We start from the raw sequence: 24,392 nt of genomic DNA on the forward strand, positions 1-24,392 counted from the left end.
GTGGACCAGACTAGTCTATCCTTATGTATTTTGACCCGCTGAATCCAAATCCAAGGTCAGAATTGCTGAATTAGCTCATTTTTTCCTAATCTCAAAAAAAATTTTTTTTAGCTTAGGAAATGCGAGCTAACTTTGCAATTCTGACCTTGGATTCGGATTCAGCAGGTCAAAATACATAAGAATTGACTAGTCTGGCCCACCGGACCAATATTTAAAAAAAAATTTTTTTTGAGGTTAGAAAATGCAAGCTAATTTTGCAATTCTGATCTTAGATTCGGATTTAGCGGATCGAAATACATAAGGATTGACTAGTCTAGTCCGCCGGACCAACCACTTTTTTTTTGTGTGCCTGTGTAATTAAAAAAGAATTTTTTTTGTGGTTTGAAAATGCGAGCTAACTTTGCAATTCTGACCTTAGATTCGGATTCAGCGGGTCGAAATACATAAGGATTGACTAGTCTAGTCCGCCGGACCAACCACTTTTTTTTTTGTGTGCCTGTGTTATTTATTCATTTCCATATACAGGTTGTTTTATAAATGTTGGGCGTAACTTTAAGAAATGTTAGTCCTTAAATGAAACACCCTGTATATGTTAAAAATCCAATCTCAAGGCAACCTTGAATAATTTGGAATTATGGAAATATTTGGAAATGAGACATTTGCTAGTGGTTGGCGCCACAAATGACGAAGTAGTTCGCGATTATACAGACCAACGCTTATTTGTTATTAATCAATATAAAGATAATTTTTAAAAAACCCTGTATATCGAAAAACCAAACTCATAGTAGCAATTCTCGTAAAATTTGAAACAAAATAAGATCTTTTGCATTAGATTTGGGCCACAAATGACGATGTAGATTGTTTATAGAGACAAACGCTTTTCGATTACTAAACCAAATATAAAGAATTTTTAGAACAACCCTGTATATCGAAAAACCAAACCCATAGCAACAATCCTCGTAAAATTTGGAATAAAATAAAATTTTTTGCATTAGAATTGGTCCGCTAACAACGAAGGAGTTTGCGAACATACACGAAATACGAACAAACTTACGATTTTTATAAAGAAAATTTTTGAAAGATCCTGTGTATCGAAAAACGAAACCCATAGTAAATACAAACTTCAACCGGTTTGTATATGAAAGTAAGCTTGTTTTTGTTCAGGAATTCTCTTCCAAAGATCAAATCAAAGTCAAAGTGATCGTTGAGCACGTAAAAATTAACTACAAATTTTGCATCGCCCAACAACGGCAACAATAATTTAACTCGAATTATTCCGACTACGTCCAACGGACGCCGACTCAAAATACGCAAATTTCGCTCCGCGACAATTAATTCGCTATTCGACTGTTTGATTTCTCTCTCGTATGCTTCACGATTCACAAAAGAGACCGCGCGGGCTTCCGGAATCTATTAACGCCGTCAACTTACATTTACGTCTATCGACATCACTAATCGTCACGAATGGAGTGTCTACCTCCAATCTTCCTCCCTTGATCACCGCCACCATCTGCGATGATGAAGAAGTCTCCGACACGCTAGCTGCTACACTGATCGCCGAAGACCTCGTCGTCCGATCCTTGAGTTTTTGGCAGTCAAACTGTCTATGTCCATCCATCTTGCAGTAGAAGCAAACGAATTTCGCCTTACAATTCTTGTGATGATGACCCTTTCCATTGCAGTTACTAATGTAGTGTGAAATATAATATTAATATTTAAAATTAAAAAGCTTGAATAAGGTTATAAACTTTTAAAAAAGAAAATATTACTTTAAACAAAAAGCAAAAAAAATATAAAAGTATTTTAAAAAGTTAAAAGTTTATAAAGGTTTTTGTTTAAAAAAAAAAAAAAAAAATGAAAATTTAAAAAAAAGAAAAAATAAAATATATATTGCAGACGAAATAACAAAAAATTGTACAAAAAGGAAATTTACGTGAGTAATATTTAATTTATATTAAAATAGGTAAAAACTAATAATAGAGAGAGAGAGAGAGAGAGAGAGAGAGAGAGAGAGAGAGAGAGAGAGAGAGAGGGAGGGAGGGAGGGAGGGAGGGAGGGAGGAGGGTAGGGAAGGGGAGGAGGGGGAGGGAGGTCGGAGGGCGGGAGGGAGGGCGGGATGGGGAGGGAGGGAGGAGGGAGGGAGGAGCGGAGGGAGGGGAGGGAGGGAGGGAGGGAGGGAGGGCGGACGAGAGCGCGACGAGAAAACGCATTTTTAAAAAAGGATAAAATTTAAAACTTTAATTTAAAAAAAAGATATATATTAAGTTAAAATTATTAGAGATATAAGGTTTTTAAAATATAATTTAAAATTAAATTTATAATATTCAAAAAAAGGAATAATTGTTAAACAGCGAATTAATATAATTAATTGTAAGACAAAAAAAAGTATTATAGCACGCGCGAGCAGGAGAGAAAACACACACACTGATTGTACAAACAAAAAAAAGGGACAAAGAACGTAAAACTAAAAATAGTTTTAAGGGATTGGTGATTAGGATTAGAAAACTAATTTAGTAAATCTAATTAAAACTTGGACTTTTATTTGTGATAAAAAAATATATTTCTTATTGTACTGTCGTATCATTTCCGTAATTTTTTCAGCTGCGTCTCGAGATTCATTTCTTTCTTTACCTAATTCTACCTCTACTTTTGATAAATATTTCGTATATTGCGCGAACGGAAAATCTGAGTGATTACACTGATCGATACCGAAAACTACTTGAGCGGGTGTTGATTTTATTCCTGAATGATAAGTATTATTTAATATATATTATACGTCTCCTAAACATAATTTCCAATCACTCGTCTCTTGTATCAATTTTGTTAATGCGCTCTTCAGAAACCGATTAACGCGTTCTGCTAAACCATTTGCCCATGGCGCGACGATGGCAAATTTTCTATGTTTTACGTTCTGCTCTTCGAGGAAACTGGCAAAATCTTTTGATGTAAACACTGTTCCGCGGTCCGATACTATTTCGATAGGTTTTCTGAAGGTTTTATATATATTTTGTAAAGTTTCAATGATTTCCCTAATTCCGGTTGATTTGGTCGGTGTCAACCACGAAAAATAAGAAACAATCTGTTTTTGAAAAATTCGAGCCCATGGTAGCAGTCTCCAGAAAATTTGCTAAATTTTGACACCAGTGGCGTTAAGATCGGACCACAAATGACGAAGCAGTCCGAGGAGTTACGGACATACAGACATCGCGACTTATATATATAGATATACAAAGCAAAATTACAGCACCACTGAAAAGGACTTACTTACAATGATGTGGGCTGTAAAACATCCCTTCTCTCTCTCCCTTTCTCTCTTTCTCTCTCTCTTTCCCTCTTTCTCTTCCTTTCTCTTTTGCCCCCCCCCCCCCTCTCTCTCTCTCTCTCTCTCTCTGCGTGCGTGCGTGCGTGCGTGCGTGCGTGTATTTGTATTTGTATTTGTATTTGTATTTGTATTTGTATTTTTATTTGTATTTGTTTATTTGTGTCAGCAGAGATAAGGACCCTATGCCTTATCTTCTTTCTATTGTCGTCGTGGGCTCTCGCTATCGCAAAATCTCAATAGAAATGTTCAAATGATCATAACACGGCATAAAAGAATCATGAACACCTTAGCGATCTCGCGTTGTTTTCGTCTTGGAAAGTTTTTTCAAATGGGCCCTTATTCAACCTCACGTGCCATTTAAGATGTTTTTGCTCCCCCTTCCCCCGTCCAGCGGGAGTGTAGAAATAGGTGTTTTTGTGATTAAAAAATTGACTTTGTGATCCAATTGTATCCCTATAAATTTCAATTTTATATTACAAACCATTCAAAAATTATTTAGGTGGCCCGGAACTTTTGGTAGGCACTGTATATAGATTTTGAAAATACCTTGTATATGTTAAAGACAAATCCCTTATTTTAATTCGGAAGTAATTTAACAAAATGAGACCATTTGCATGCGGATTGAACGAAAATTATTGCGGACATAAAGACATACACACAACCGTACTTATATATATATATATATATAAATTTTTGAAAAATTTTGTATATGTAAATAACAACATTTTACATTGATTATTTATTTATTTCCATATATAGGTTGTTTCATAAATGTTGGGCGTAACTTTGAGAAATGTTAGTCCTTAAATGAAACACCCTGTATATGCTAAAAATCCAATCCCAGTGCCAGCATCCTCAAATAATTTGGAATTAAATGAGACCATTTGCTAGTGGTTGATGCCACAAATGACGAAGTAGTTCGCGGTCATACAAACAAACGAAAGACTCTGTATATTGAAAATCCAAATCCATAGTAGTAATCCTCGTAAAATTTAGAATAAAATGAGATCTTTTGCATTAGAATCGGGCCACAAATGACGATAGAGTGCACAAAAATTAAAAAAATACGGACAAACAGACCCGGTTTTTATTAAAAAATTTTTTTTAAAACCCTGTATATCGAAAAACCAAACCCGTAGTAGTAATCCTCACACAATTTGGAACAAAATGAGACCTTTTGCATTGGAATCGGGCCACAAATGACGAAGGAGTTCGGGAACATACGGACATACAGACTCCCGGTACTTATATATATAGATGTGTATGTATGTGTGTATTAATGTAAAATGAATTTTTTTCCTACCATGGAGAGATGTGGTAGTCTACAACTATAACTTCCCATTTTAGCTTAGTGCAAGATTGCAATTTTATGAATAGCACTCGTGCACAGCGGACACAATACCAATGTATGTATGTATGCGTGTAAAAAAATTTCTTTCCATTAAGGGGATGTTGTAAGTGAGATACATCGAGGATGTCGTGAACGATAAGGATGTCAGACATCTCGCGCGTGCCTTTACCGGAAATCGTGTCAGGCGGTGCATCCGATCATTGCGCAAAATCCATCGATTTGCGATGGAATGCACGTAGTCAGCAATTGTTGGCTAAGCAAGTGCACAGGCCAAAGACCCGTGGATGCGGGAGAATCCCCCTAGTAACAGATCAAGAAAGCGTATATATAAGCACCGCGGACAGAGAACGGCGGGGCTTACTGCAAATTCATGTCGCTCATTGTAACAGTTTATTATACTTAATTATTTGTGTAACGGCTTACGAAACTTATCATAACGGGTTTATAAAGTAATATTTGGAAAAGTGTAACTCAGTTTGAACCAAATATATACATCTTTTTTACTACTCTTGGCGTTATCTCTACGAAATCTGATCCTGACTAGTCATTGGCAGCGATACCGAACCGTGTCCCGTAACGAGGGGCACGACAAATCACTCACTCACTCACACACACCACACACCACACACCACCACACACACACACACCACACACACACACACACCCACACACACACACACACACACACACACCACACACACACACACACACACACACCACACACACACACACACACAACACACACAGCACACACACACACACACACCCACACGACACACACACAGCACACACACCACACACAAGCACCACACCACACACACACACACACAACCACCCCACGACAGCCACACCACATCACACACCACAACACACACACACACACACACACACACACACACACACACACACACACACACACACACACACACACACACACACACACACACACACACACACACACACACACACACACACACACACACACACACACAACACACACACACACACACACACACACACACACACACACACACACACACACACACACACACACACACACACACACACACACACACACACACACACACACACACACACACACACACACACACACACACACACACACACACACACACACACACACACACACACACACACACACACACACACACACACACACACACACACACACACACACACACACACACACACACACACACACACACACACACACACACACACACACACACACACACACACACACACACACACACACACACACACACACACACACACACACACACACACACACACACACACACACACACACACACACACACACACACACACACACACACACACACACACACACACACACACACACACACACACACACACACACACACACAGTTATAATGATAATATGTATTTTGTTTCAGTATATTTACAGGGATGAGACATTCGAAAAGCCATTTTTTAGTACATATGTAAGAACATCTATGTTTACGCTTTACTTGCTTGGCTTGTGCTTTTGGCCACCTTGGCGGGAACAATGTAATAAACCTGCGACATATATGGTATTTATTCATGTTATTGGTTTCATAAAATTGTATGAAACACATTTTTTTTTGTTTTTTAGACTCTATATGTACGTTACTTTCTTTTAGTTTATAGATCCTAATGTCGAAGATGATAACTTTTATTCGGAGACTAATACGAGTCTAGTAAGTATGAAATCATTAGACTATATTTTTACTTATAAGGGAAATACCAGAAAGTACTCTCTTCAATTGTGGCGAGTCTTATATATGTTATAGTTTTATCCTTCCTGTATTTTATGTTAAAGTTACACGAAAGTTACACTTTGTAATTTTGTCTGCAACGTTACACAAACCGGTGGCTCACTTACCCTGAGGCCGCACTTGCCTCAGCTCATCTTAATAAAATTGATTATATTTCCTAAACTCTCGAAATTTACCATTGTTACTAGATTGTGTGTGCATTACCCGAGCAATCTTCGATCGCTTATTCTCGGAGTTAAATTAACCAATTAGAATCCATTTTTTTTTAATGAAAGTTTAAAATCTCATAAAAAATAAATGTTTATTTAAAATATCGAAAATTAATTTGGTTTAGAAATATTTTGAAAAACGTCAACAAACTTTTTGGAAAAATTGTATTTCTTTCAAAGTCCTATATCTTTGCTTTAAAATAAGATAAAGAAACTTTAAAGGTGAGAAATGTAAACTTTTAGAGTTATAGTTTAAGGCTTTGGCGGTCGTTTTATGATTTATTAAAACATTTTTTCTGCAAAATAAAAATTAATAAATTTTACTGAGAAAAAAAAATTGATGCAACAAAATGTTTAGTTGCGGACTACCAACAAAAGATATACTTAATATAAATATTTGCTGTTAATGCAAGTGCAATGATGTTGATTGAACTACGCATTTATATTGCAATACCATATATTGTTGTATTGAATATATTTTTTGTTGGCAGCAAAAAATATTGTTGAATGAATTACTTTTTTTCTCATGTGTAACATTTTTGAATGCACAGTTTTTTGCATATAAAACGCTTTATTTTTAATTTTTTTTATATAAGATATACACAATAATACACGAAATATTTATGCAAAAATATAATTTATTTATAAAAAATAATTATATTTTATTTTGGCAAGTCATATTTTAGCAATATGCTCGTTACACATGGGCTTGCGATAGCACATATAAATAAATCGGGTTTTGCATCAAAACTCTTTCTCCGACTCTGCGTACGTTACAGCTAGCTCGGTTGCATAGCAAAACGATGAACGCATCTCTATAATCTAAAAAAATATACACAAATAGTACACTATTATCACATCTGTTTGGCGAAGTTTAGTAAAAACACTATTACTGTTATTTTATTATATTTTATATTTTATAATAATTATTTATAAATACAAGTTATAAATAATTATTTATTTTATTTAAATAAATAATTATTTATAACAATATTTATTTTGATTTGATTTCCACTAGAAAATTTTTTTGTGACACCGTTACTAGACTGGGTGTACGACATCAAAACACAACTTTTTAGTGTAGACACTTTGGCAGTTATAATCCCACTTATCAAGCCACACAATAGCAGTGAGAGTCCTAAGATTTTTCCCCCTCTATCTAGCTCTCCTCCTATTTGGTTTCGGAGCTATAGCTCGTTGAAAAATACGCTCTGGTATGCCATGAGCAGTCTAGAAACTGAAGGTTAAAAATAGTTTTATGTTTTGTTTTTATACTTTTTATATATTTTATTTTCTTAATTATGTAACTTTTATTACATAAAAAATATAAAACAGTTTAAATATGAAGGATAATTGTTTGTTCATATGGCAGCGAGCACTTTATAAATCCTACAGGAATACCTAGCGCTAGAATCTTTAGATCACCGACATATAGTTATGCCCGTGTTCTTTGTAACTTACTAGATTCTTCTCTATGTATGCCTTTTTCATTCTTGATTTGCAACACTGCATGGTTTTGTGCTCGTACTAAGAGTCACGCTATTATTATTTATTAAACATTTTTGTTTTATTCGCAATTATATTTCTCTTACTTGTCTCAACAATTGGTTGTGGGCTCAGAACGTTTAAGGGCGTGAAAGGAGAAGTGTAATAACAAGAAACAAGACGCCAAGGAGAGTCGGAAGATTAGAGTCAAAAATTTAAGAAAAATACTCAAGGAATAGAAAAGATTATTACAGACAAGAAAAGCAAAGTCCTGATTAAAAAGTTGTTCGACAGAAATTACCGGACGTGGAAAAATAAAATAAAATAGTTTTCAGAGGTAAGGGTCTACTAGATTACGTACTCAAAAACAAGTCACTACAGCTGACAGAAAAGTTCATCAAGCAAACGATGATAAAGCAATGGCGCCATAGGCTTAAGTCTCAAGGCAGATCAACAGATACATATAAAAGAGTGCAAGACTTCACACAAGGCGTCGCAGACGCTTGAACAAATCTATGAACCTAAATTAAGGGTAAAAATTAATTCAAAAAGACATTCCACTATTTGCAAATGAAATGTGATAAACATGTGTTTTTATATATCGCAAAAATAAAGGTCATAAGCAGCTAACCTCAGAGACGCAGGCGCCGAAGTAAAAGACGAAGATTTACCATACGCAATACTAGCCGGATTCTTAGCTATGAAAATTTAAATATGACACTAACGTCCTTATCGGATGATAAGTTTATGTCGGCAGTCCTATTAGCAAAATATGATAGACGACTATTTAGATTTAGCGATAAGGAAGATTTATCTAAGGAAGTATTAGTCATAAACAAAAAGCCGAAAATAAAAGGACCAAGATAACAGGTAACGAAAAAATTGATTACTTGTTATAATTGCAGAAAAGTTAGCCACGTGGCAAGGGACTGTCGATCAAAGAAAGACGGAACTTGCAAAAGATCTAACAAAGCAGAAAAAGGACTACGATGCAGTCTTCATATCTTTAAACAACGTCGAAATCGAAGATTCCTGGATCTTAGCGAATGCATACATCATGTATGTAGACAGCAAAATTGGTTTACAAACTTTTGAAAGATGGATTCTGAAGTATTTAATACGACAGCAGATCCAAGCAAATAACGGAGCGAAAGGTATGGGTTTTTTAAAAACATTTTTTTAAAAACATTGTCAATGTAGAGAAAGGTAGTTCTATGAGATGTCTATTACGTTAAATATTAGAAAGAATTTGATGTCCGTATCGCAAAGTGAGAGAAAAGGAAAAGAATTATTAATAAAAGACAAAGGTATAAATTAGAACTATAAAGACTAAGGAAGTCGTATGCGAGGCATACAGGCAGAATTGACTTATACAAATTAAAAGTTAAAATAGATAAGAACGTGCCGGAAAACGTTTAAAAAAACCAATAATCTAAAGATCGACAACGATGATTTGTAGCAACGGAGATTCTGTCATATGATAAAGAAATTAGCAGACGCGAATCACGTTATTGGATTAGATACTACAAAGATGGATAACTGTATTTGTGAGTCATGTTACATCGGTAAAATTACCAAAATCGTATGTAGAAAGTTGAAGTCAAAACAGACAAAAGAAATATGCAAGTTGATTCATTCGGTCTATATGGTCCAATGTCTGTAAAATTGATAAACGATAATAGATACTTTTTAACATTCACGGATGACTTCTCACGAAACGTCACAGTACTGTGTATAAAATCTAAAAAAGAAGTTAAAACTTGCGTACGAGACTACATTATACGAATAAAATGCGAAAGTGATAGTAAAGTTAAACGATTCTGAACTGATAATGGTTTAGAATTTTGCAACCAAGAGTTATCAATATTCTTCAAATCCATTGACATCAAACACGAAAGTTCAAACGTGGAGAACCCACAAATGAATGGACGACAGAAATTAGATGACAGAGCTATAAAATAGGTATTTATTGGTTACGCCAATCAGATAAAGGGATATTGACTATATCTACAAAAGAGAGATGGCATTACGACAAAACACGTTAGATTAACAGAAGATAAAGTAGGATACGAATGGATTTACAAAGAAACAGCGCATGAGTTTAAGTATAACGAAATTTGGCCTGACAATGAGTCGATGGAAGAGATTGGATGACCTTTTGAACACGGTTTGATTGGACACCGCACGATTGAACACCGCACGATTGGACACCGCATGATTGGACACCGCACAATCTTCTAGTGAAAAACATTAATATATCATATGACAGATTATCTAACCTTAAAACATCTGGCAGAAAAAAGCGTCGTTCTGTCAGAAAAAAAATGTGAACTTGAAACAATATACATAATTTTACGAACATCTCGTTTTGCGTGAAAAGTCGCAAACCCATGTGGTGCAGAGAATGCTTAGGTCTTCCTTGCACTCGCGTGCGTGCGTGCGTGCGTGCGTGCGTGCGTGCGTGCGTGCGTGCGTGCGTGCGTGCGTGCGTGCGTGCGTGCGTGCGTGCGTGCGTGCGTGCGTGCGTGCGTGCGTGCGTGCGTGCGTGCGTGCGTGCGTGCGTGCGTGCGTGCGTGCGTGCGTGCGTGCGTGCGTGCGTGCGTGCGTGCGTGCGTGCGTGCGTGCGTGCGTGCGTGCGTGCGTGCGTGCGTGCGTGCGTGCGTGCGTGCGTGCGTGCGTGCGTGCGTGCGTGCGTGCGTGCGTGCGTGCGTGCGTGCGTGCGTGCGTGCGTGCGTGCGTGCGTGCGTGCGTGCGTGCGTGCGTGCGTGCGTGCGTGCGTGCGTGCGTGCGTGCGTGCGTGCGTGCGTGCGTGCGTGCGTGCGTGCGTGCGTGCGTGCGTGCGTGCGTGCGTGCGTGCGTGCGTGCGTGTTTCCAATCGTGCGGTGTTCAATTATGCGGTGTCCAATCGAGCCATGTTCAGATGGGATACTCCCGAAGAGATTGAGCCCGCATGTGAATTATCAATTAGACGAAAGGAAACTACGATTAAATTATTTGAAATGTTTAAAGAAAAAATAGGAAACGCTTCGGAAAATAAAAAGATAGTGGAGATTCAAAACAAAAAGAAGAAACCGCCTAAAATATTTATAAAATATTTATAAAATATTTATAAGAAGAAAAAATATTTATGATAAATATTTTGTACATATTTTTATGTTTAAGTTTGTCAGGTATAAAAAAGTTTATGATAAACATTTATGAAAACATTTAAAATAAATACTTATACCATTATTATCAAAGAATGTAAAAAATATTTTAAGTTTATATACCATAAATATTGTTGATAATAATTTTTGTATTATTTTTAAATGGTATATGAAAATAATTATATAATCTTTAAAAAATATTTTTTAAAAATAATTTTGTAAAATATTTATAAATATTTATGATAATATTTTGTGCTATCTGGGCAAGAAGAAATAGGAAAAAGGTAGTTCATAACCCTTATGAAAGAAAAGGAAAACTTAAGGAAGTTCACGCATTTATGAAGAGGAAAATTCTACTGAGGAAAGTAATATAAAAGTTAATTTGGTAGAAATAAATGAGCCGCAGGCCATCAACAAAGCACTGTCTTCTCCACGAGTTGAACATTAGAAACGTGCTATGAAAGAGGAGTTAAATAGTTTAATACAAAGAAAGACTTGGAAGACTACTCAATTACTCGAAGAAAAGAGATAAATTGGATACAAGTGAATTTTCAAAACTAAGATGGATGCCAATGGCAAGATCGCGAAATATAAAGCCAGATTAGTAGCGCAGGGTTTCACACAAGAAAAAGGAATCAAGGACGGGAGAGAGGGAGGGAGGGAGAGAGAAATTTGAACCAGCAACGTGCAGTGTAGCAAGCGTCTTACTGACTGGGCTAAACTGCTAATTGCAAATTAATTCTTATAACCTGTTATATAAGAAACGCAAATTTTTAAACTTTTTTTAAGAATTGCATTGTATAACTTTAACATGAAAGAAAGAGAGGTTGGGACTACACATATATAAAACTCGTCACAATCGGAGAAGGTACTTTCTAGTGTTCCCTTTGTTAGAATTTTATTTATTCTTGTATCTTACTCTTTTATCGTTATATTAAGTCGTTATATTAAGTAGAGGTAAATAAAATATCATACGTATTAGATATAATTAATACACTTTCTAAGTGATAAGCCTTGGAAAAGTGTAGAAATTCTCTTGAAGTAAATAATATTTGTCTTACTGCATTTGGTTAAAAATAGGGATAATATTTGATTGTTAATTTAATTATAATTGTTTGTTTTATTGTAGAGTGATCCAACGTTTGTTCCCATAAAAACTCCGGATCATTGCGATCGTTCATCAGGTACGGAAAGTGATGATTCGTCCATCCGTTCTGTAAGATTCAGCAAATTGGCGGAAGTACGTCATATGTCAGAAAGTGATGCCACTGAGGCTCTATTAGCACGACTTAGTTATCAAGCTAGTGTCAGAGCTGGAGAACATGCAAGACGACAAGCTAACAAACTCTCTATCCAAAAAGTGGCTAAAATAGCTCTTATGTTCTGCTTATTTGTGAGTAATGTAATATGAAATTCAATACAAACGTGTTACTTTGTTAACATTACGTATTATCAATTGTCATTTTTTAGTGGTTTATGGCAAATTATATATATCAAATATCATTGGAGCAAACCCAAGTCAGAATTGTTACTGTATTGTCTTCGACGTCGAGTTTATTTACTTTATTTCTCGCTGCCTCTTTCCCTAGTAATGGAGGGGATAAATTTACATTATCGAAATTAGCTGCTGTGATAGTTAGTATCTTTGGTTTGGTAAGTTGCAAATTTATAAATGTAAATACAATTAGAAATAAAATACTCTAGCTTAAAAACAACTTAATTATAACTGGCATTAGTTTTACGTCTTTTTGGAAACAAATGAAAGAAGTATTAGATCTTAACATGTTAGATATATTATGTGATATATCTTGAAAAATATTTTCTTTACTTACAGGTATTAGTTGGGATTTCGGATTTAACTATAGAAAATAATAATATGTCAACGGGCATAATATTAGCTCTAGTCAGTGCTTTTTTTTATGCTGCATATATTGTATTTTTAAAAAGGAAAGTAGATCACGAAGACAAGATGGATATACCGATGTTTTTTGGCTTTGTGGGAGTATTCAATTTAACACTTCTGTGGCCTTTATTCTTTATTCTTCATTATGGTCATTGGGAAGATTTTGAATGGCCCAATAGTCATCAATGGACATTTTTAATTATAAATGGTTTAATTGGTACTGTTCTAAGCGAAGTTCTTTGGCTATGGTAATTTCAATATATAATTTAATATATTACGTGACTCGCGCGCGCGCATACGATAACGATAGAGAAGGTGGTAATATGGCCACTCATATTATTTCTGTCATTAGCTGATAAATTCTAATAATTATTTATGATATTATTTGTTTAGTAACGTGCTGTTATATGTAAGTGATGCTAATATGATAAAACATAATAGTCATTATTTGTTACAAGGCATTTTTACTTTGGAGAATTTTGAAACTTTTTAAAGTACATTTTAACACTTAATTACACTTAATTTTTAAACTTAAACGCATTATTATTCAAACGTATGTACAATTGAGTATTTTCTTGTTATTTAACTTTTTATTTGGCTGTACATATTTTGAGTTATACAAAATTAAACAATCATATAATATTTTACTAATATAGTCATCTAAGCGTGTTGGTAATATGGTCACTTCCGTGATCTCCATATCGAGAAAATTCCTCGATAAATCGATTGTCGCTGTACTGTTAATCTATTAATTTACGTGACATATATGCTTGCAATAAAAGGAAGAAATTACGTGTAATATAAATATATGTATTATGCAATATTTTATTTTTTTCCACAATTGTGCAACAATGTATTTTGAGTGCGTTTCACTTAACATTTACAAAGATCGCGTGCATTATTTGTTCTGGTTTAATATTTGATAAACAATAAGGATGAAATGATGTTACGGTTGTTGCAAGGTTTATAACCTTAATTGAGGTTTAAGGTTTTTTTCATTTAAGTCCAATTAACAATGAATAACAATCACTTGTTCTTACCTAACAATTTATTTTATAAATAAATTTTATAATTTTCTAATAAAATATTATGACTTTATAATAAAATCAAATTTTTACACTTATTTTGTGATGGCCATATTATCACCCTTTTCTTTTCAACTCATTATATAGTGTCGATACATTTTTATAAATAATATGCAATATAGTAAATATTTTATAACTTGGAATCTAAAATCTAAGAAACAACACTTTGATGAATATAATTGTTAAGTTTTAATTTAAAATATTGATTTTATTAACAAAGTTATTATGTAAAATATAAATCGATGGTTATATTATCATCTTCTTTAATAATAGGATGTTTATTACTAAAAAAACTGGTAAAATCTGGAATTTTCAGGAAATTTTATTTTTTAATTTTTATGAATTGTCATGGAATTTTATTGATACTGACAAGGAAAGATTGCAAAGCTGAAAATTCAAATTTTAATGAAATTTGACATAATTGTAAAAAGGGATAAGTGTATGAATCTAGAAGTTTTTAGTTACGGCTAAAGAGTGAGTGGTTAAAACCTCTGAAATGTAAAAAGTTTCTTTTTTTTAAATGTATCTTATATTAAACAAAGTATTAAAAATATACAAAAATATTACAGTATAAATATAACTTCTTTTTGGAAAATAAGTAGCATAGTTGTATCATATTTTTATATGTTTTGCTTAGTTTATATTGGGAAAAGAAAAAGTCTCTGTAAAGTGATATCATCTCTTCAAATCGGTTTTTAGCCGTAACTAAAAATGTATAAATTTATATATATTATATATATTATGTATAATAATTTATTCCTTCCACACTTATGCTGAGTTTTATTAAAATGTGAATTTTCGCGTTTGCAAGCTTTGCTTGTTAGAAAAAATTTTGGAATTTTATTTTAAAATTTTCTTTTTATAATTGTGTTTTTTGTGTTTTTTTTTTTGGTTGCAAAAAACGAAAATGCAAAATGTATTTAATTTGTAATAAATATGGCGTACACATACATTCTTTAGTGGCTCACAAGTTTTTATTATAAAAAAGCAGACAATACATTATCTTTAATTGATGTTGTATGTTGAATCATGTTTTGAATTCTCTGGTACTTTTGGGGGGCTAAATCTGTGTACTGATCATAGAACTTATACTAATGGAAGGGGAAAAGAACCCGTACAAGTGTGTCCAAGAAGTGAGATAGACAACTAGTTCTGTCTCATACCTACAAATACGGCCGCTCATGCGCATTATGAGGAAAAGTTATGAAATGAGACAGAAAACTAGTTCTATCTCATTTCATGTCAAGTCATGTTCTACCTACCCTTGTCGCACAGATGTTGGACACAGTTTTGGAATATGAACGGTATACACTATTCCTCTTCCATTAGTATAAGTTCTATGGTACTGATAATTTGTTATATGCTATTTAATTAATATTTTTTTTAGCACTTTCTCAAACTTAATATTTAAAATTTAAGTGCTTCTTTTTTGTAATTGTATGATTACAAAATATTAAAAAATTAATTTAAAAATTAGTTGCATTAAAGTTGCATTAAATTCTGTAATCTAACTTGAAATTTAGAATAAAATTTTTGAAAAAATTGGAAATTTTTAAGGAATTTACTTAAAAATCTGAAACATTAAATTAGAGCTAAGATTTAGTTGCATTCCAAGCAGATTTCATTGTCGATCCCTACTGTTATACGATAAAATTGTAATTCTTATAAATTACGATATTTAATATTTATAATTAACTGTTTTTCTTCTTTTTAATTTTTGCTTTTTTATAAATAGATTTCTTAATATTAACAATAAAAGATGATTTGTAATAAAAGAATTATAATTATTAATTAGAATTATTAAAAAAAAGATCTATTTTGGTATTTAAAGGGTAACACACTACCTCTTTTGAGGCCCTAAAATGATTATCTAAGTTCAGGATTTTTTTTGTGGGTAAATAATAGCTTTATAGAAAAAACAAGTATAACTTATTTTATTATACACATTAAATTATTAAAAAAATTTTTATTTATTTATATTTGTTTAAAATATAATACTGGCACACTTCCGCCAACGCATGTTTTCTAATTTACGTGCAACGCTATCTTTACAACTCTTTTTGCAAATTTAACAATTTATCTAATTAAAAAATGTACTTTTTCCTAAAAATAAAAAGCCATAAAAAATGGATATTTTTTTAAACGGTTACGTACTTTGTAACTTCAGTTAATGTAGAAAATAAGAGTTTTGAATTTTTATCCTAGGGTAAATCATCTTAGAGGAATCTCACGCAAAGTGATGTTTTCAAAAAAAGTGCGTTTATGGAAGTGTGCTAATACATCGCCATTTTAAACAATTGTAAATACAATTTTTTTCAAATAATTTAGTATGTTTATAATAAAATGGTTTATATTTGTTGTTTTAATAAAGTTTTTTTTTAATAAACACATAAAAAATTCTCGAATTTAGGTAATCATCTTAGGGTCTCAAGGATGGTGTTACGCCTTAATATTATCGCAAGATGAGCTGCCATTGCCCATTTCTGGGCCCCTGAGCCAGACTTTTTATGCTTTGTAGTCAACGATGTTGACGCCTGTTATTCATTTAGGGAAATTATTGTTTTAATATATATTAAGAACACTCTTGAAATGAAGTATCACGCGTTTAAAAACATCCAGAAACTCATTACTAAGATATGAGTGACAAGAGAGAGCTAAGAGGCTTATACACATCGACAACGAAACTGGCTCTAAATATGCAACTAAATCCCAGGCATCCCAACTCTATGTCTAAAATGTCTAAATAGTAATAACTTTTGTATATAAAATTATGTAATTGCGATTGCATTTTATTATACCTACAGGGGTTGTTTTCTGACATCATCTCTCGTAGCAACAATGGCTGTAAGCTTAACAATGCCCATGTCAATGATAGCTGATGTACTTTTGAAAAAGGTTGAATATCCTTGTATTTTTTACTTAGGAAGTATTCCAATGCTATTAGCATTTTTGACGGCATCTCTTTTATCTTATTATGACAATTGGGATCCTGTTATGGATTTGATAAAAAGATTTTTTATCTGGATATGCAGGAGAAGCAATAGATCTACAAGGTAAAACATACATGTGTCATGTAAATGTAATCAAACTCAGGATTAGTAGCTATTAAAAAAGTTAAAATTTTTAACAAGGCTTATTATATTTCAAATGAGTTAATTTTTTACTTTAACTAGTTATATTTAGAACATACAAACTTTATCTTACTTGACATCACAAATGCGCGCTATTTAGTTTTTTATTTTTTACTATTTACTTTAAAAATAAATTGCAATAATAACTATCTATACAAATTATTATTTGTTAAATCCGTGATGATAATTGTTCACGAAGTTAACGCAGCAGGAGAACCAATCAGCCCCATGGAAAAGCGGTGATAACATTTCAATCTTTAATAGATTTGATTATCGACTGCATTCCTTTTTTAGGAGATATTTTTTCCTGAATTAAAAATTTATCTTGTAAAAAAATTACATTTCATGTATATAAAAACAATGTTTCTTTGTTATTTTATATAAATTTATTTTATAAATTAAATATTGAACTTAATTTTAAAAAAATTTTATTAATCATTATTATTTAAAGTACTTTTAAAAAATTATGACCTTGTAATTTAATATAAATATTGCTTTAAAAAGTATTTTTTAACTTTTTATTTAGCTTAAATTATTGTAATTTTAATCAAATATATAAGTTTCAATTAACACAGAAACACACAAATTGTAAGTTAATTTTTTGTTCATGCTAATGTTAATGTAACTAATGGCGAATTTGATTGGGTGCACCAGTGCGCTTTCGTTTAGTGCTTCGTATTCTGTTGTCTTGTATGCAGAATGGAAAAAACTAAACTGCACTAAACGAGAGCGCACTCAGTGCGCACTAGTGCGCATTGGTGCAATCCAACCGAATTTGCCATAAGTAAATTTTATAAGTTATTTAATTTAATTAAAAAAAAATTATTTACAATATTTAAAAAATATTACTACAAATAAATTTAATAATAGACAATCCTGATTAAAATATTATAACCTTTGACTATATAAGTATGGACTGCCAGTAGCTAACTTCAGACTGGTAGCTAAGATGTGTCGCGCCACCATTGACCAATTGAGAAATTGGAAAACTAAAATAACGCCAGGGCTGCGTTTAGAAACGTCACTCGAGTGTTCTTGGGTATCATTCTATCCTTGTCTCACATTCAACGAACAACGCTCTTTGGTCGATGGGGCGGAGCCTAAATGTCGGAGATGTTGGCTACGGATTTTAGTACAGAAGTGAATGGGAAAAGTGGGGCAGTGGCAGTCCATACTTATATAGTCAAAGATTATAACGAATAAATTGTAAATAGCTAGAGTTGTGATATCATAATATACATGTACTAGGTATGAAACGAGTTTATACAAAAGAACTGACGGAAGCGTCCCTCACCGATTTTAATGCGCTTTGGATATGTTGTAGAACATAAAAAAATATTAGACCCATATTTTTTTAGCGGCGTATCACGACGTTTAGGGGTTGAGACCACCCCTCGTAAATAACGCATTTTTTTGTTTTTGGCAAATATCTTTGAAAATATAAGGTTTATAAAAAAATGTTCTATACAAAAGTTTTATGGCATTTTATACTCTTTATAATGGTGTATTCATATTTTTCAAAAATTTCAAATTTTTAATTTACCCTAACTCCCACCCCTTTTTTTGCAACATTTTGAAAATTTTATAAGGACAAAAATTAAAGAGCATTAAAAGCCGAATCCATTCATATATAATAACAAATGGGTTTCACTATTGCCAATTATTGGCAAAACGAAACGATAATCTCGTGCTATAGGCGCCGCGCTAGAAATAGTGTTGTGTTATTTCTTTAGTCGCGTCACACTCAATAATTGTCTTTTCTGCGTATAATTTTATATTAAAACATAAAACGGATTAATCTTAATTACATAATATGCGACGTATTGCACGATATGAAGCATAAATGTGTAATGACCTGATTTCCGCACGGATTAGCTCGCCAGGATACGGAGAGAAAGAGGTCCGAGACAATAGACAGTTGATTTGTAATAAGAAAATAGCAAGATATATTTTGAATTATATACAATATCTACAATATTTACAAGAGTGATATTTTGAATTATATACATAAGAGATATATTTTGAATTATATACAATATCTACAATATTTACAAGAACGTTATACTGGAGAAACGTGTGTTTGTGCCGAACATCTGTTCGCGTAAGTCGCATGCGGTGTTCGGTGGCGATCGCGGGGCTTGCGGTGTGACGGCGGCTGGCGCCCCGCGGTGAAGAGCTCGAAGTCGGTAGGCGCGGGAATTAGCGCGGTACGATGGGCGGTATTCTCGCCGTGCTGGTGGTTCGGTGCGGCGGGGTTCGCGCAGTGCGGCGAGCGGTCGTGAGTTTTAAACTTGGATAAGGCGGTGATCTATGGGTAGGATACGAGAGTGATCTAGATCCGAGAGCGCTCGGGAGAGACCAAGAACGCTTGACCCTTTTAGTCTAGATCGTTTTTGTCAGGAACGGAGCGGGCCAGTGGTCGAGAGATCTCGGCAAAGGCAGAGAACTCTCTACTCTTAGTGCACTGGCCTCAGGAGAAGGAAAAGATGCGAGCAGAGCCGGAGAACGCTCGTCTAAAGCGGAGAACTCTTCACTCTAATTTTTAGTCGCGATTTAGGAAGCTTCTTCTTGTCGTGTCTCGGCGAGATCGTCTCAAGAAAAAAATGAAGCTGCCTCCACCAGGACGGCCTTTTATACCCATCTGGGAGGATCGGTGAATCTCGGGAGTCTTCAGTCCCTCTCGTACTCGATCTCACACATTTTTAAACACATAATATTGTGTCTAGAAAAATAACAAAATTTGTTACAAAAAGGTCTCTACTATCAAAACCTGATTTAGAAAATAAATGCGATACATTTATTACAAATGTAAAATATATTAATCGATACGGTGTGGAAAATATTTATAATTCGGATCAGAGTGGATTTCAGTTAGAATTTCATTCTGGTCGTACTTTAGCTCAAAAAGGTATTAAAAACGTAGAATCTGTAGTACAGTCTATATCAGCAACCACGCATAGCTATACAATTCAACCGACTATTTAGGCTGATGGCAGATTATTATCACCTTTTTTTATAGTATTAAAGGAAATTACAGGAACATTTGGTCCGAAAGTACAAGAAACATTATTCAACGCGCCTAATATCTTCATTTAAAATCAGGTAAATTAACATTAAATCATGTTAAAACTTGGCTAAAGAAAGTATTTTTTCCGAATGTCGGGCCACAATCAGTATTGTTGTTAGATTCGTGGAGTGGATATTGTCCTAACATAATTTCAGAAACTAAACCAGATTCTGCAACAGATATTGTTTTCCTAACTATTCCGGCCGGTACAACGGGAAAAATACAGCCATTAGATGTATACGGATTTCGGTTGTGGAAAAATTTTATTAAATACTTCTCTGATATTATTATGTTGTTGGATCTGGCTTTAGATCTTCATAATAGAAATAATATATTGAAATTACAATCATTAACACACAATCAATTCTCGTCGCCCAGACTTCAAAATGTATTTAAACATGCGCGGACTAAAAGTGGATACGTACAGAATGTATACGATGAATACCTGCAGGCTATACTGATAGAATTTGAAACACCAGTAGACTTTTGTTTTAAAAAGAATTCTAAAGTAAAATGCGATCTTTGTAACGAAATAATCATAATAACTTGTTTCTTGGTGTAGAAAATAGCTTTGTATAACACATTTTTTCCAGGAACATTATCTTTGTAATACAAAATCGCCATAAATGGAAGACATATATAAACAAATTCTGTATTGATTTCTTTAAAAAGGATGTGTTTCTAGATTATTAACACTGGTAGGATTTTAGCAGTTTTCCTTATTCATGCAACAAATATTGATATTCTTTTACTTCTGCATAATAAAAATTTTTATTGTATAAAATTATGTTTGTAACAATTATTTCAACCTCTTTTCCCCTTTCCTTTATTCTTTCTTTTATTTTTTCTTTATAATATTTTTTAATTAATATTTCAAACTTATTAATTTAAATTATATTATATTATATTATTCTTATTATCAAAGTGTGCTATGTGCATATAGTGCAAATAACATTATGCAAATAGTTATTGCCGTTTATATTTTATACTTTTCTTTGATATGATATTTTGTTATATTATATTTGTATTTTTTAATATTAAAAGTATATTTTGCTTTATATTAATTCTATATTCGCATTTGTAATAATGAAAATGTACGCACATACGCATATATGTTACTTTTGTTATATATATGCATTTATGCTTCATATCATGCAATACGTCGGGTATTATGTAATTAAGATTAATCCGTTTTATGTTCTAATATAAAGTTATACGCAGAAGAGGTAATTATTGAGTGTGACGCGACTAAAGAAATAACACAACACTATTTCTAGCGCGGCGCCTATAGTACGAGATTATCGTCTCGTTTTGCCAATAATTGGGAATAGTGGAACCCATTTGTTATTATATATGAATGGATTCGGCTTTTAATGCTCTTTAATTTTTGTCCTTACAAAATTTTCAAAATGTTGCAAAAAGGGGGGTGGGGGTTAGGGTAAATTAAAAATTTGAAATTTTTGAAAAATATGAATACATCATTATAAAGAGTATAAAATGGCATACAACTTTTGTATAGAACATTTTTTTATAAACCTTATATTTTTAAAGATATTTGCCAAAAACGAAAAAATGCGTTATTTTCGACCCCTAGTGGTTTCAACCCCTAAACGTCGTGATACGCCGCTAAAAAAAATATATCTAATATTTTTTTATGTTTTACAATATATTCAAAGCGCATTAAAATCGGTGAGGGACACTTCCGTCGGTTTCCTTGTAAGTAACATATTACATAGGAAACCAATATTTTCAGGATCCCAGATCTTGAAGCAGAGCAAACGGAATCTTTAATAGGAATAGACAGTGGCGATCACGAAGCTTAGCAAGACAATAATAAAAGAATTGAGAACACAGTAAAACATCTTGTGTTACATAACTCATTGTAATAGAAACTTTTTTGTTTAAATCATCTTACTATAAGTCATTTCATATTTTATGTGAAATAATGATAATCAGGATCTTATTTTTCCTATACAAATGTACGTCGCTTTATTTTTGCACTAAATATCACAGACATATATTATTACTGGACAATAATGATGAATTGTGAGTCAGTTTACGATAAATGCAATTGACATATTTATTATGCAATTTTTGAAAGTATCTTTTTGTATTTCTTATCAGTTTATCCTACAAACGCAAATATTTCACATACAAGCTATACTAAAATTTAGTACATACAAAATGTGTAGTTTTGGATCTTATGTGCTATATGCTATCCTAACTGGGTCTCAAAGAACAAGAAGTGTTGTAAGTGTTTTACCTGTATATATTATGTAATAAGATTTGATGAAAATCAAAGAAATATTTATTTATAAGATTATACTTTTCACTAAACAACATTTTTTTATGCTATTATGGGTTTATAGAATAATTATACATGGAACATTCAACACAAAATATTAAAGAAGACTCTGCTATATGCTAAAAGTTTAAAAGATTTTCATAATGGGGCACATTCAGTGCGTTCTGTACTTATAGTTTTTAATATTCTGCTGATTTACATGAAGTATTATAAATGAAAGGTATAATTTAATAAGTAAGAGTTTTATGTATATATGTATGTATGTAATGTATTTATGTACGTATGTGCATATGTATGTATATATACAGAAAAAGAGAGTGTTAATGTTTTGGAGATCAATTAACCCCTTCAGCGGCAGGCGAAATTTCACTGTTTGTGCTTCTGTGGGCAAGAATAAAAAGTAATCGCAATTCAAAGATACCTTGTATCTAAAGATTTTTTGGATTGCTGAATATGAATCCAAAGTTAAATTTTAAATTCAAAATGGTGAATCTAATTTGGCGGACTGATAACTTTTTAATTTGGTTTATTTGGATAAAATTTATAATACAGGAATTTTCGGGGTTGCTGATTACGAATTTGGCATCAGAATTTTAAAATTCAAATTGGCGGATCTACCATGGTGGACCGAAAATTTTTTAATTTTGTTTATTTGAATATTTTTAATTTAGGGATGTTCGGGGCGATAACAAATTTTATAAATATAATATAATATAAATTAAGAAATTGAAAACTGATGAGTTTCCAACTTATTAATTTATATTATTATAAAAAAGTGTTAAAGAAGGTTCGATTTCTGACCATCGCATGTAACCTAAACGAACCTAATTTTTATATTTTATAGGTCATATGTCTTGCAAAAAGAGTATCACATTTAATAAAAATCGAAAAATTTTGTTTTTGAGTTATTTTGGGTCTGCCATTTTGTATTTTGTAATTTTGATTTTGGATTCGTATTCAGCGATCTAAGAAACCCCTAAATACCAGGTTTCATAATAATCGGAAAATTTTGATTACGTCTTAGATAGCACAAAATATTTATAAAATATTTATAAGAAGGAAAAATATTTATTATAAATATTTTGTACATATTTTTATGTCCGGGTTTGTCAGGTAAAAAAAAATTATGATAAACATTTATGAAAATATTTAAAATAAATATTTATACCATTATTATCAAAGAATATAAAAAATATTTCAAGTTTATATACCATAAATATTTTTCAGTACATTTAAAAAATAATATTCTATATATTGTTGATAATAATTTTGTATTATTTCTAAATGGTTTATGAAAATAATTATATAATCTTTAAAAAATATTTTTTGAAAATAAATTTGTACAATATTTATAAATATTTATGATAATATTTTGTACTATCTGATCACTATTTTGGTCCGCCATTTTGAATTTTGGAGTTTTGACCTTGGATTTACATTTAGCGACACAAAAACCCTGTGGATATAAATTTTTATGCAAATCGATCCAGCTTATTAAGAAATAAACGGTGTGCACCACATGGCGTCAATGCTCACTGGAGTACGCATATTTTCTGCGCCATATGGCGTCAATGCCGCTGAAGGGA

General features: G+C 32.7%; 1 protein-coding gene across 10 annotated transcripts in view; it reads left to right on the plus strand.

Moving 5' to 3' along the window:
- LOC105837095 (solute carrier family 35 member F5) overlaps nt 1-23,669 on the plus strand; it is a 56,829-nt gene extending 33,160 nt beyond the window's left edge. For 6 of the 10 annotated variants that reach the window (XM_036290576.1, XM_036290577.1, XM_036290578.1 and 3 more), the window contains 7 exons: nt 6,113-6,250; nt 6,341-6,397; nt 12,445-12,708; nt 12,786-12,968; nt 13,150-13,466; nt 17,108-17,356; nt 22,255-23,669. In XM_036290576.1, coding sequence (XP_036146469.1) covers nt 6,173-6,250; nt 6,341-6,397; nt 12,445-12,708; nt 12,786-12,968; nt 13,150-13,466; nt 17,108-17,356; nt 22,255-22,324 — 1,218 coding nt within the window. In that variant the 5' untranslated portion in view covers nt 6,113-6,172 and the 3' untranslated portion in view covers nt 22,325-23,669. Of the gene's footprint in view, nt 1-6,112; nt 6,251-6,340; nt 6,398-12,444; nt 12,709-12,785; nt 12,969-13,149; nt 13,467-17,107; nt 17,357-18,682; nt 18,794-22,254 lie in introns of those variants that run through there. The other 4 variants (XR_004964258.1, XR_004964259.1, XM_036290574.1 and 1 more) reach the window with 4 other exon arrangements.
- Nucleotides 23,670-24,392: the final 723 nt, after the last annotated feature.

The sequence above is a fragment of the Monomorium pharaonis genome, chromosome 8, assembly GCF_013373865.1.
Source record: "Monomorium pharaonis isolate MP-MQ-018 chromosome 8, ASM1337386v2, whole genome shotgun sequence".
Lineage (NCBI taxonomy): Eukaryota > Metazoa > Arthropoda > Insecta > Hymenoptera > Formicidae > Monomorium > Monomorium pharaonis.